This window comes from Carassius carassius, chromosome 36, assembly GCF_963082965.1.
Source record: "Carassius carassius chromosome 36, fCarCar2.1, whole genome shotgun sequence".
NCBI lineage: Eukaryota > Metazoa > Chordata > Actinopteri > Cypriniformes > Cyprinidae > Carassius > Carassius carassius.
Window position 1 is genome coordinate 17,521,341 of NC_081790.1, and position 15,610 is coordinate 17,536,950.

Below are 15,610 nucleotides of genomic sequence, written 5' to 3' on the forward strand. Positions count from 1 at the left end.
GGACGTGACCTAAAGATAACGACGAGTTAATAATATTGAGAAGCGGTTCTTCTGCTAAAGGTAACAACCATAGACTGTATAAAAACATGGACGTAGTGTCCGTGACGTCACCCGTAGACTCCTGAAGTGTGTTTTTGAAGCCTAAAGTGTGTAGAGCGGGCCGTCGCCATCTTGGCAGCGCGTCACCGCGCGACTCTCCCGGACAATCAAAAATGGGCAAAAAGGCGGGAGCTAGTTGCTGTAGCCACACCCACCTAGCACGACGGCAGTGTCAGCAGCGGCAATCCACCTGTCTCTCAAGTGGCTACGCCCTTAATTATGCAGAACTTTAAGTCTTAATATAATTTAAACGGATTAGTTATAAAAAAATTCACCCCCCTCACAGTTGTCATGAAGGGCTAAATTAGCTATTTAGACCAAAATCATTTTTTGAACCAGGCTGTAAACATGTTTTTTCCTGCTGTAAAGTTGGGCATTTTAACATGGGGAGTCTATGGGACTGACTCCCTTTTGCAGCCAGCCTCAAGCGGCCAGTCGATGAATTGCAGTTTTAGTCACTTCCTTATTGGCCTCACGAGAGAGAGCGGGAGGTTATCGCTCGGTAACAACTCTTTCAGTAATTTTGTGGGTACAGGATCTAATAAACGTTGTTGGTTTAGATGCAGTGATAAGTTTATTAAGCTCTTCCTGTCCTATAGTTGTAAAGCACTGCAGTTTATTTTTGGGTGCGATGGATGAAACTGAAGTGTTAGAATCTACATTTGTTATTGTATTTCTTATGTTATCTATTTTATCAGTGAAGAAATTCATAAAGTCAGTACTATTTAACTGTGAGGGAATATTTGAATCAGGTGGCGTCTGGTTAAACTGGACATACTGTTTTTCCACGACATTCTAAAAACTTCCAAGTTAGTTTTTCTCCATTTGCGCTCAAGACTACGAGTGTCCTTATTGAGAGAGTGAGTACTGTTATACCATGGCACAGTGCAGTACTTTGTTTTTTTGTTTTTTGTTTTTACCTTTTTCAGTTTGATGGGGGCAACAGCTTCTAATGTATTAGAGAAAATAGTACCCATGTTGCCAGTCATTTCGTCTAGTTCATGTGTATTTTTGGGTACACATAGCAGTTGAGATAAATCAGACAGGTTATTTGCGAATCTGTCTTTGGTGGCTGGAACAATAGTTCTGCCCAGACGGTAACGCTGAGCCATATAGTTAATAGTAATACGCAGCATGCACGATACAAGTAAATGGTCTGTAACATCATCACTTTGAGGTACGATATCTATAGCAGTAAGAGCGATTCATGCAATATAATTCAGTTCTGGCTTTACTAACAGTGAGTGTCAGGTTACTTTCATCCTTAAAATTTCAAAGACAGCAGTTCATAAGAACAAGGTCTAGCTGCAGACATTAAGGACAACAAATCTACAGACTGGCAAAAGGTGAAAATGACTCTCCACTGACCGGGATGACCACCAACTCATTCCAATGTCATTCAACAACCGTCAGATGAATTAGAATTTAAACATTAGTACTGTGTTGTTTTAAAAATTATAATGATTTAGTTTTCTTTGCATTATTGTAGGTCTAAAACACTGCATCTTTTTTTTTTTTTTTTTTACCAGTTTTCATTTTCTGCAAATAAATGCTCTAAATGAAGATGTGTTGGAATATTTTGGGAATTCTGGAGAAATGTTGGCAGTAGTTTATGGAATAGAACCAAAAAATAACAATAATTTAATTCCCCCCAAAAAAGTTGTCAAAAAGTGGCACGGGCATTTATGAGCTTTTGTTAATGTCTAATGGCTGTAAACAATATGTGTGTGTTGAATTTCATGAAATTCTAAGCATGTTAAGAGCCTCAAAAACACCCCAAAATATTAAAGTTTAATGTGTTGCCATGGCAACACTATTTAAAATAACAAGAATCCCTTCACAGTTTTACATCCGCCATGTCTTGACATTATTCTGATGAAGGATGTTGCAAATCAGGTAAATATAATATGACAATTTCCTGCTGCCAGTTGATTGCAAAATCAGTAATGTATTTGGAAGTTATAAAACACTTCCTGTTTAAAATTTTTCACCATAAATTTATTGCTCCACCATGGCCAAACTGTTTGAGATATCAAAAATCACTTTTCAATTTAGCATCCTCAGTGTCTTGAGATCAAGTTGAATGAATTTGGTGATGAACACATTAAAACTCTAGGATGAACCCTTATTCACAAAACCCTGAATAGCAAACTTTCTTGTGTGGAGCTAAGAACATGCATCACAAAAGTTGTTCAGCTCGATGAGGTCTGTTGCTGCGATCCATTCATCTTGGAAGTCAGAGATGAGAATGGCATAATTTCACGTCATTCCGCCGTTTCTGGATTTCAAGCACAAATGGAATGCAGCATTGATACTACCTTGGAAAACTACAAGTAGAACATCAAGTGTTGTCATCTCGGAATTAGGGTAATTAACAACATGGCATATTGGAGTCAAGCTCTTGGAGTCAAGACTTCCCCTATGTGCAAGTATTTAGGGGCGCTGTGGAGCCCATCTGTCATGCCTGTATCAGCTTCTGCCCAACCTAACCCTCATGGCCAAGGATTCCAAGGTGTGTGCTAATTTTCAAGAACTTTTGGGCATGTTAAGGGACCCAAAAGCCCCCAAACCTTCACAAATAATAATAATAATAATAATCATAAAGAAAAAAATAGGGTCTTGGGCCCTAATAAAGAAAAAGATTACATTATTTTCTGTTTTAGCTGTGTTTTTTTTGCACAGCTCAGTATATGAATGTATAAAACTAATTTGTCGATTAATGCCATTGAGCAGTCCAATAGCTTTTGGTATTTATATAAACACTAAAATATCATGTAGGCTATTTATGCTGTATGTATTTATGTTGACCGAATAAATATTTACTATTTGCTATTTACCTTTATTAACAATGAAATGCATTTCTGCGTTTGTTGTTGACACATATCAAGTCTGTGTCATACCAAACCAGCACACTGCGGTTTCCTGCTGTTATAGTGAACTTGGTGAAGTGGCTTCCTGTTGTAAAGGGGACCAATTTGCTTCGCAGAGCGAGATGATTGAAAGCTGACAAACGACATTTTTTTTTTTTTGGTAGGCTAAAATAAAGCTTTCACATTTGATGTCACATCTGGGACACATTAGTCTACCATAAATTGAAGCTCTTGCGTATAGAGACACAGGACTTGATATACAGACTGAAAGCTAAATATACTTGCTGATAAGTATTAAAATGATGGAGGAAGGGATTGACCACTCGTGCTCTTAGGAGTTTACCTGCAGGAAGGTGAGAGCACTGTGTGCGGAACACACACCGGCTCCTCCCTTTCACTCTCTGTTCTCCCTCCCCCAACCGATAACATGGATCATCGCAGTCCACCTGCGCTTTTAATTCAAGGTTAATATATTTATTCTAACGTGATCTGTGTAGGGTCTCTAAAATTTGCAGTCTGTTTTAAAAGTCAACAAGGAGTTTCGATGAAACCATTAAGTGAACAATGTAGCGAGCATCAGAAGAAAAGCGCTGGGGAGATGCAGAGTGAGGAGACGAGAACAGCAGCACCTGGAGCCGGTGTGACTGTGAACGCTTCTACGAGAGAGGTACTGCAAATACACGCTTACACTTGTTTTAAGATAGAAACATTTATGTTTTGATGTTATCTGAGTTTTGAAAGAAACTTGGAATCGTTTGAACACTTGACTCGCTGGTCTGTCGAGGTAACACAACCCGTCTGTCCTCATTCACGGTTGCGTTTAACCACGGTTTCACTCTTTGCTCTGTGTGTTTGTTTAAATATTATTGGACATTTTAACACACAAAAGGAGATTAGTACTTCAGTCATCTTACCCTTAAATGGCATCATCTTTCTAAACCGTGAATGGTTCATTTTTGGATGAACTACACCTTTAGGATCCCCTTATTTGGTCAGAATCATACCATAGAGAAAAATCTAATAATTATGATTATTATTGATAATATTATTAATATTTTTATGATGAAAAATGCCTGCAAATAATGTCAGCGACAGCCTTGTTCAGTAGCGTGTCATTCATGTTCCTGTAGCAATCAAGTGACTTCCCTTTTGTCTCACTAGGATACACACTAGAGAGACCAAACTGACCATTACTTCCTCAATCTGGACTGCATAATTAACTACAGTAGACTACATCTTTTTATATTGTATAGCTACTGCAGAGAAGAGAAGTCATGTAAACTAGATTTTTATACCCCTAGGCAAACTTTGATGTTGGCTTGTCTTAAAAGTAGTTTTAAAAGCTAGTTTACATTAGCAGCTGTGTATAATATAAAGCCATGCTGTAGTTTACTATGCAATCAAGGTTGAGGAACTAATGGTCAGTTTGGCCTCTGTGTATCAAAAACCCAACCCTTATGTCTCTACAACAGTGATCCTCAAATCTGGCTCGTGAGATCCACTTTCCTGCAGAGTTTAGCTCTAACCCTAATCAAACACACCCGAGTTTGCTAATCAATGTCATCAAGGATTGTTAAAAAAAATCACAGGTAGGTTTGTTTGATTAGGGTTGAAGCTAAATTTTGCATGCAAGTGGATCTCGTGAGCCAGAATTGAGGATCACTGCTCTGCAACCTTCTGGTTTTGACTTGTTTTTTTTTTTTGTTTTTTTTGCTTGTTCATGTTGCTGTACTGTTGATAGGGTGCTCTAAATGGTTGCTAGGGTGTGGCTCGGCAGTTGCCAGGGTGATAAAAACCCTGAGCTGCCTGCTGACAGCCTCAGCTTTATATCTTCTGACGTAATTACTGGATGACATGACAAAGATGTGTGCTGTTCATCTGTTATATGGTTGTGTTTGATCAGTGATCATAAGCTTTGAATGTTCTTCTTGACAGAGTCCAGGACAGCAGAATGGGATTGTGTCTTCTCCTGATGTCTCCAGGCCCGTATCCCAGACTCAAACTGAGCACCAGCCTCCATCCTCTACACCAGCTGCTCCTGCTCAGCCTCCCAGAGAACAGTGGGGCGGCAAATATGAATTTCTGCTCTCCTGTATTGGCTACTGTGTGGGCCTGGGAAATGTCTGGAGGTTCCCCTACCTCTGCTACCGAAACGGAGGAGGTGAGTGACAGTAGAGTTAATATGAACGCAAATCTTTCATTTACATTGTAGATCGATTGAGTTGTAAACACATGCTGTTCTGTAAAGGTATGGTCGCATTTACTGTCATTTTAATAGGAATCTACATCACTGGGGAGGTTTGCATGAGGCCTGAAAAGTTTCACTCATGTTGGTCTTGCAAAATGGCCTTGTTGACCGACAGAAAACCTTTGCTAATGTGACTGCACCTTAATACAAAAAAATCTGTCTTAAATAAGTCACCACGATTTTTCACATATAAAAAAATCCTAAGTGATTGAACTTTCCGTGTCTTTTATGGGTGTTCTGAGATGTTTGGTTACTCTAAGCTGAAATCAATCCTTCTGTCGAACCAACCAAAACCAAAAACCTTTCCCCGTAGAAGGGAGGAGGGCACATTTGCCTAAATCCATGAAGGCCTCAAAAGGGAAGAAATTTGCAATGTAAAGATGGTTAGTAATACCAATGAAGAGACCTGTTCACGGATTGTTGGAGGGTAATGTAGAAAAGTACTGTAATTTCATTGAGCTGGACTTATGTTTCATGTTCCAATAGTAAATTCTTAAAAATGAGAGACTCTGATTGACAATTATGATGGAGAGACTGAATAAATTAACATGACGAATTTCATGGATTGCACTAAACAACAAGGTCGACTGAATTAAATACCAAACTTGAAACCAAAGAGAAACAATGAGAACCGGTGGTGTCTGAACGTGGACACTGAAATTTCTCCATTTCTCTTACATATTACACACCGAAACACACACACACACACACTGTTGTTTCAGTTCTGTTGATGAAATAATTTGTCTAATCCAGTAATAACAGTACAAAAAGTTTTGCTATATTGCATTTATAATAGTGTTTTTAAAATGTTTTGCATGTAGACTTCTTTGATGTGAAATATATCAATAATACAAATCCTGAGGAGGGAAAAATCCCATTGACAAGTGCCTGTGATTTAGGAGTGTGGAACCACTGGCACAAATGACATAATTTGGGGTTGTGGCTTAGTGGTTTGTGCACATGCTCCAACTTGTTGAGGTGTGATGCTTATGAACTTTGAATCTGACTCATGTTTTTTTTTTAAATCCTGTTCCACCTCACTTCCTGTCTTGTATTTACTGTTGGTATGAATATAAGTGGTTAAAAGTCAACTAATTAAGTATTAACAACAGGAATTGAAATGGAAAATTAATGTTTATAATGTCATAAACCTTGACTTGTTGGGTTGCAGGTGTGTTTCTCATCCCGTACTTCATCATGCTCTTCTTCACTGGAATGCCGCTCTTCCTCATGGAGCTCAGCCTGGGCCAGTATGGAGCCGCAGGTCCCATCACCGTCTGGAAGTGCTGTCCCCTCCTCAAAGGTAACAGCACTTCACATTTAATTCATCAATTTAATTCCCAATCATAGTTTGTAAATAGGATTGAGATCATGTCAATTTGGTATTGAGTTATATTCATTATTCAAAGTCTTGTAGCTCCACTTTGTATAAGACGTAAGAATCAATGGTACTTCTGTTTTGTAATAATTAGTAATTAAATACAGGGCTAAACAAATGGCGAAGATTGTGTTGTCCTGGTCTCATTACAGGGATTGGAATAGGGATGCTATGTGTGTCCATTCTTGTGTGTCTCTATTATAATGTGATTATCGCTTGGACGTTCTACTACCTGGGCAGTTCTTTCCAGAGCCCTCTGCCCTGGTCATGTGATGCTCTTCATAACATTCCCCTTTGTCGAGTAAGTTTTACTTGTCTGTTAGTAGGTTAACATCGAATGCTGATTATCATCTACGTTATCTAAATAAATCAAATATGTTTTTCTTATTCCGAATAATCTCTGTTTTCTCCACAGAACAAAACTAATATCACCCAAAGTCCCTCTGAGGTCTTCTGGAAGTAAGAATTCTCAATTTCTTTTCCTCAGTTTCTCTTTAAATTTCTAAAGTAGTCTGTAAATTTAAGTGAACAATTTAAATGAAAATGTATTTAAGAAGAATTAAAAATTATTTATTAATTTAATTCGAATGTTTAATGCTATCACTGATTTAAAGTAGCACATAAACATGAAACATCTGTGTATATTCATACAATCTGCAAAGATCTGAAATGATTTATAATTGTCTTTTAGTAAAAATTTTTAAATACTTCGAAATTTTATGAACAAATTTATTAATCAGCACTTTATTGGAATTTGGGTAACATTTTACAATAAGGTTTAAATTTGTTAACATTAGTTAATGCATTAGGTATCATGAATTAATAATGAAAAAATATAATATCAAAATATTTACAGCATTCATTAATGTTGATTTATTAATATACAGTACTATTACATTCATGTTAATTTATAACTTTTAATTTTAAATATGTATATGTTGAAATGAATATTAACCTATACTAGTGATCAGACGTTTGGGGTCTGAAAGATTTTTTATTTTTTTTATTTTATTTTTTTCAAATGAATATTTTTTTATTTTAAATAAATGCTGTAAGAAGTACATCCTGAAAACAATTATGATAATTTCTGGACCAGATTAGAAAGATTTCTGATCATGTGACACTGAAGACTGGCTATAATAATATATTTAAAATATACTTTCAGAATGCAAAATGCAGCCTTGGTGAAAATTCTTTCAAAAACAGTAAATCGTTCATTAATATATGTTGATTAATAAATGCTGTTAAATATTCTTTGCTCACTGTCATGCTCTCCTTCATTAACTGCTGTTACGAAATGTATTTAGCTCGTGTTTGATGTTTGTTCACATCCTTGAATCTAAAAATACCACAGTTAGTGGTGTGATAATGTACAGCAGACATGCATTCAAGTCCAAAGTGCTGCTGTTACTGACACTTACAGACCTAAAAAATCTATTCTAGACTACTGTGGTGGGATTGTAGCACAAAACCACAGCTGAAACACTCTGAGACTGTTAACATGCAATGCAGCTGATGACACAGTTCTTCAGTCTTACACGGAGTGTTTGTGTGTGTTCAGCGAGAAGGTTCTGGGAGTAGTGAACAGCAAAGGGCTGCATGATCCCGGTCCAGTGCGTTGGCCTCTAGCTCTGTGCTTGCTGGCTGCCTGGGTCGTCATTTTCCTTTGCATGCTCAAGGGTATTCGCAGCTCTGGCAAGGTAGGACCCCACCCAGACACACCTGCAAGCCTTACAGAAATCCACAGCACATCTAGTTGGCTTCTTTTCCAATAGGAAATAAATGTAGACCAGTAAGCCATTTTAGAATCATTGAGATATGATTATAATTTTTATGAATATTTGGAATTTTTTGTCCATTTGTATTTGTATTTTTAAAGTAATTTGATTGTTTATTAGATTTTTTAACATGTCTATATAGTGTTTATGAATGTTTATTTCCATTTTAGTTTGAGTTATTTTAGTACGTCAAGTAGAAACACTAGTTTAGTGAACAATTCTTACTATTAATTAACTAGTTGCTTATTAGCATGCGTATTTAAACATTTTTATTAGTACTTATAAAGCACATATTAATGACTTATGACCATAATGTAGATCCCTCAATCCTACCCTATACCCATACCTAAACTTAACAACTAACTTATTATTAATAAACAGAAAAATAGTTTGAGGTTTAATGTTGTAGATACTAGTATGAATTGATCAAGTTAAGCTAAGTGAAAATGAAAAATTCTGCTTTGGCAACTAAAGCTAAAATAAGTTAGTTTATATCTTATTTCAGTTTACATTTAATGTATTTTACCTAAAGTAGTGAAAATGTTTTTATGGTTTTAGTTTTAATAAACTATAATAACCCTGGGGTGGGTGTAATACTTCATACTTCATTACAGAGCAGATGAGAATATATTCTACACAAATAAATTGATTTCCCATCATTCCTCTGATGTCAGGTGGTGTATGTGACTGCTACCTTCCCCTATTTTGTGCTGGTGGTCCTCATCATCAGAGGGGCCACCCTTGAGGGCTCTTTAAACGGTGTCGCCTTCTACCTCACTCCAAACTGGGCCCATTTGGCGAATGCACAGGTAAAATTTCCTGAACAAAACCAATTTTGAATTAAATGCTGGGTTTCCATTCCCTTCATTTCTGTGTTGTATTGTATTATATTGTCATTTTAGGTTTGGAATGATGCTGCATCGCAGATCTTTTATTCTTTGGGTATTGGGGTTGGTGGACTTCTGTCAATGGCGTCTTACAATAAATTTGACAATAATGTCATCAGGTGAGGCTTTTTACTGTGGGAAAACACTTTGTTTTTTGTTTTGTTTTTTCTCCTGAAACATTACTTTAAAGTCTCAAAATGATTTCTCATGTTGCAGGGATACTATAATCATTACCATAGGGAACTGCGGGACTAGCTTTTTTGCAGGCTTTGCCATTTTCTCTATCCTGGGACATATGGCTTGGAGGAAGGGCGTGCCTGTGGGTCAGGTGGCAGACTCAGGTACATCCTGTCTGTTTATCCTCTCTTCTGACATCCTGTATAGCTCAGCACACACGAGTACTATGATTTAAAGTCAATTAAAAGGTTTTCACATCCTTGCAGTTCCAAAGCCAGTGCATAATTTGTAATTTTGTGATTGTTTTAGGTCCTGGTCTGGCATTTGTTGCCTACCCAGAAGCCCTGGCTCTTCTCCCAGGATCAGTGTTTTGGTCCATTCTGTTTTTTCTCATGCTCTTTATGCTGGGAGTGGATACACTGGTAAGACCCTCCAGTGCTTTTAGGTTTTCTAGAGTTTGACCGGTTTTCATGTAGCACAAGTCAATTTCTAAAAAAAGGAAAGAAAAATCCATATCGAATGACTGGAAAGATTCTAAGAAAACTTACAGCAATGAATTCATCAAAAAGTGTGGTAACTGTGTATAACATGAATCCGAGTGATCAGGTTTCATTGTTTTCAGATTAGAAATGTGATCGGTGCTCAGGAAGCAGATTTGTCAAGAAATGTGTGAAATAACACATCCTGTCTTATTGCACAGCTGCAGTACGTATTTCAGTAAATGTGCATGAGTACACAGCAGTTTCATTACTTGAAATCCCTGTTCGACTCTCTGCATCTCAAATTGCAGTTTCCACCCATTTGTTGTCAAAATATCAATGTGAAATCAAAATTCTCCCTATATATAGCTATTATAGTATGTGTATATGTAATTATATAAAGACACCTTTCACCTGTAAATATATCATATATGATTTGCATGACACCATCATTAAGGTCACTGATTCAATTCCCAGGATGCACACATACTGGTGAAATATAGCTTGAATATACTGAAAGAATAAACTGTCTGCTGAATGCGTGAATGTGAGAGCAAACAGATGGGGGCACACGGCAGTCCTGACAGCAAACCGAGGATCTGATTCATTTTGTTGATGTAGATGTCAGTGAAACCTATGAGATATTTGTACACTCCTGACAGGTTAGTCCTTTGTTTAATTCTTGCTATTGTGAAGTTCTCTCTCTCTGTCCTGCAGTTTGGTAACATGGAGGGGATCTGTACAGCTGTGCTGGATGAGTTTCCTCAGCTCAGATCCAATCTGAAGCACAAGACGCTGTTCCTGGCACTGCTCTGTTTCTCCTTCTATCTCATGGGCCTGCTACTCATCACTGATGTAAGCGCAACAAACTTGACCCATAATGGGATTTAGTAGTTGACATTTTGCTAAATACACGTGTACAGATGTCTAGAGGTTAGTAATGTTTCATAACATAATTCATCAACTTGACTGTCTTCATCTTGTCCATTAGTGATTCTTTTAGCACTATCACTGTTTTTGTTGTCGTCATATACATTTTGTTTTGTGTTTTTCCATCACAGGGTGGGATATACTGGTTCACGCTTATAGACTCCTTCAGCACAAGCTTTGGTCTCATCATCATTACTCTCTTCATGTGTATTGGCATCTCATTCTTTTATGGTACACTTACTTTCATTTCGTCCTGGGTGATGGGCTGATATAGGGCTTCTGATGAGGAACACCACACAACACACACACACACACACATACACATACACATATATATATATATATATATATATGTCAAGTCTTTTTCAGAGGCACTTTATAAGATCTTCTGCTTTGTTTTCTGCGTTACATGAAATAATAAGGATTTATTTATTGTAGATGGATAAAATATTTTTGTCCAAAAAGTCTACACACATTTCTGCTCAATCAAATTTTCATGGCATGAACATTAAATAAATAGTTGCTAAATGCTGAAAATTTAAATTTGCTCAAACTTCAGTGACCCAAGATATAGATGAGTTTGTTGGATGCTCTTCAGTGAATGGGTGCCGCCAGAATGAGAGTCCAAACAGCCGATAAAAACATCACAATAATCCACAATAATCCAGAAGTAACCCACATGACTCCACTACATTAATTAATGCTTTGTAAAGTGAAAAACTGCCGTGTTTGTAAGTGGAAAAAATCGCCTCGTCTGAATCAGGAGAGAAATAAGCACGATCAAGCAGCGATAACAAGCAAAAACAGGTCTAAACAAATACGTTTAATGCATTTTGATATGAGAAGACGAGAGAGGATGGAGTTTTTTTTCTCGTATTTTGGCCAGAAGCAGCGGTTTAAAGTTAAAATGCCTTGATGATGGATTATTTTTTTTAAAAACACATCTTTCACTTCACAAGGTTGCTTGTGTATTATCGTTATGTTTTTGTCAGCTGTTTTGATTCTCATTCTGATGGCACCCATTCACTGCAGAGGATCCACTGATGAGCAGGTGTAGTATTTAATTTCTTTAAATCTGTTCCTATGAAAAAACAAACAAACTATTACATATGCTGATGTAATTGCAGGGGTGAACCAGTTCTGTCAGGACATTGTGGACATGATCTGTCGCTGTCCTCCCTGGTGCACAAAACTGCTATTGTACTTCAAAGCCTGCTGGCTGGTTTTCACCCCCTTCCTGTTAACGGTGGGTGTCCTGGTTTTGGTTTAGTTTATTGGAATCACCCTCATGTTTTAGTATGCAGTGATGCATGAGATTTCTGTTTAAGATAAACAGTTATATGATTGTAAATGTTATATGGAAATATTCATTTATAAGGGTTTGAGCAGTACTGTCAGAAACTTGGCATTACTGCAGAGTGGAATCAAACACCATGTCTGTTCTGGATCCTGTGTAATGAATAATTCAGTTGTTGAGACACTGTATCTCACTGACAGTGATAGTCCCATTCACAGAGTGAGGCCTCAGTCTTTGTATTCAAAATGGTAAGAGATTGTTTTCTCTATACAGTTCATCCTGACCTACATCTTCATCGAGATGTACCGTACGTCTCTGCGCTACGGCACCTATGTGTTCCCGACCTGGGGCAAAGCGTTGGGCGTCTGTATGGGTGCCTTCTGCTGTCTGCAGATTCTCATCTGGGCCATAGTGGCCATCAGTAAAGAGTCTGGCACTCTTAAAGATGTAAGTCTCTTCAAAACATCAGTCCATCATAATTATTTATGCTTTTAAGGTCAGTAGCATTCTAAGAAAGAATACTTTTATAGAGAAAGAATGTATAAAATGAATCAAAAATCAGATTTAGAATGTTACAAAAGATTTCGGTTTCAAATAAGTGCTGTTCTATTGACTTTTATTCATCACAAAAATCCTGCATCACGGTTTCCACACAAATATTAAGCAGCACAACCGTTTTGAACATTTATAATAATTAGTGCTGTCAAAATTGCGATTACTCGCATTCAAAATAAATTTTTTTTTTGCATAATATATGTTCTGTGTATATTTATTATGTATATATAAATACACACACATACAGTATATATTTTGAAAATATTTACGTCTATATATTCATATAATTTATATTATAAATGAACATATTTAATAAATAAACATCTCATTTTTAAATAAATGTATACATGCATGTGTGTATTTGTGTATACAAATATACACAGAACACACACATTATGTACTTATTGTGTATCATATTGTAAAAAAAAACTTTCAATTTGGATGTAATTTTTGTTGACAGCACTATATAATAATCTTTCTTAAAGGTACAGGTTGTAGGACCTGCCTCTAGAGGGCGCGCTATCAAAACAATAACAATCCCGTGGTTTGATAAAGCTAAGAAGAAGCGTGGAATGATGGGATTTGTTGTCTTCTACCCAACCGCTGATGGCCATCAAATCAGACGGAAACATATATCATGGATGTAACGCGAGTTCAACGATTTGCGCGAGTAGACTATGGATCAGACGCGTTCTCGCGTGGGTCTAGAGACGCGATCCAGATCCCGCGTTTGGCGTGTATGCCCCATAATACTAATCTTGTTGATTGTTATAATAGCATACGTTTTCTGTAAAGATATGAATCAAAACAACTCACCTGTCGAGTAAAACACAATCGAGATTGGCATCTCTTTCTAGTTGAAGTTTGTTGCGAAGCTACTTCCGCATTTGTCCACGACACTGTTGTCATGTGGTTTCTACGTCAATAAAGGCGGTAACAAAGGATAACGTCATTAGATTCATAGCCATGCTACATACTCCGATACAGTAGGTGGCGGTATGCACCTGATAAGCCATGCTTGCAATCTGCCATAAAGCGAAGAAGAAGAAGAACGTCATTGACAGGCGACTGCACTGCCCTGTGTCACTGTTTAGAATGGGAATTTTCTCATGATTTACAAGTAGTGGAATACATTAGAGATATTGTTAGTAATCAGCTGGACAAAATATATAACACTAGCCTAGTGGTTTTTGGATATTTTACTACAAATATCTTACAAATTGTACCTTTTAAGCTCCAAATCAACATATTTGAATGATTTCTGAAGGATCATGTGACACTGAAGACTGGAGTAACGATGCTAAAAAAATAGCTTTGCCATCACAGGAATATATTACTTTTTAAAACTTGTTAAAATAGTTATTTTTAATTGTACAAATATACCACAGTAGTAATGGTTTTACTGTATTTTTAATCAAATAAAAATTCTTTATTTTTTTATTATAAATTGTTAATGTACATTTTTAGATAGTTTTTATTAAAATATGCCCAAGTAATTTTTTCTTGTTTAGAATCGTGTCAGCAGGTGTGTGTGTGACATGTTCATGCTGACATAACGTTTCTTGCATTCAGCGCTTCCAGAAATCCATCCGTCCTCTCAATTCCTGGCGCGTTAACAACATAAACACAACATCTCAGGAGCAGAATGTGGAGCCTCAGCGAGTTGAGGGACCCTTCACGGTTAACCTGACTGAAGCGGACTTCACCGCCATGAACTGGGAGGCCATAAGCGAGGCATAACACTGCCCCAAGTGTTGGGAGGTTACAACTGCGGGACATCTCAAAAGGACAAGTACTGTATGGTGAGGACTTCTGTTTGGAGAATCATGCACACTTTCTCACCAGGCAAGCTGGATTGAAATGAACATTTAAATGATCGTATAAAAACATTTATTTCCGTTTGTTGTTTGGCATAGTAACGGGCATAATGCAAAAACCAGAGAAACGCAAAGGACTTTATGGATTCTTTGGCTGAATTCATGATGTCTTAAGGATTCCATTTCATGCTGTTCATCATGTTCATGTTCAAGTCTTTTCATCAAAGAGTGTATAGGCTTATTTTAAAAAGTAACAGATCTAGTAACATGATCTGTTTTTTTATTCACAAGAGCCAGGTCAAACCAAATCAGGTCAATGTCTATAGGTGAGATTGTTTAACAAAACAGAACTTATTTGACATGGTAACCGTTCACACAAATAACTGTAGTACTAGATACCTTGGAAAGCCTCTTTAGACTGATTAAGTATGCTGTATAAAACATACACTTTTCATAACTTTTTTTGAAATGCCACAAATCCAGCAAATAAAATCAAAATGGTTCCATGAACTGTTCTCAGCAGATGCTGTTTGTTTATCATGGGCAGATTCAGCTTATTTCAGTGGTCTACAAAGGCTGTGCCCACTATGAATAAAGCAAACTTCCTTATGACAGAAGAGGCGCTGAAACAGGTTTGTTTATTCGGTGCACTATGGTAACAATGGTAAACCTGACCTTGTTGGGGCTTTGTTGTGGACACTAACTCATCGAGCTATCTTGATTTAGACGGTTTCTCTGAGTGTGCTTAGCCATTTAATGTTCTGCTCCACAGCGGCTGATGCAAACAAACCTTCAGGAGACGTTAAATACACCAGAGCAATGTGTACAGAGTGCACCGGCATTAGAAAAGCTCTGGTATTCATGGTGTTCAACTTATTAGCCTGCATGAACAATTCAAGAATTTGGTTTCTATATCCACTCAGTGACTGAATGTGTGTGGTGTTGGGTCTGTCTGCTGCGTTGGTGTATATTTCACAGTGGATTTCTGTGAACAGTGATGGAATAGCCACTTCCTGTAAAGGTTAACATTTAGAGATTTAACAGCTCCATGACGCAAAGAGGTTTTCAAAAAATGCAATGCAGAGGAAGTTACCC

At 37.2% G+C, this 15,610-nt stretch overlaps 1 protein-coding gene across 1 annotated transcript; it reads left to right on the forward strand.

Annotated features, from left to right (window-relative positions):
• The first annotated feature begins 3,228 nt into the window (after nt 1-3,228).
• LOC132117345 (sodium-dependent proline transporter-like) lies at nt 3,229-15,025 on the forward strand. Its single transcript, XM_059526580.1, has 15 exons — nt 3,229-3,636; nt 4,905-5,130; nt 6,389-6,520; nt 6,748-6,896; nt 7,011-7,054; nt 8,157-8,295; nt 9,048-9,182; nt 9,276-9,379; nt 9,477-9,601; nt 9,747-9,859; nt 10,634-10,771; nt 10,978-11,077; nt 11,974-12,092; nt 12,417-12,590; nt 14,271-15,025. The coding sequence occupies exons 1-15, from the start codon at nt 3,514-3,516 to the stop codon at nt 14,436-14,438; spliced, it is 1,989 nt and encodes a 662-aa protein (XP_059382563.1). The 5' UTR covers nt 3,229-3,513; the 3' UTR covers nt 14,439-15,025.
• The last annotated feature ends 585 nt before the right edge of the window (nt 15,026-15,610 follow it).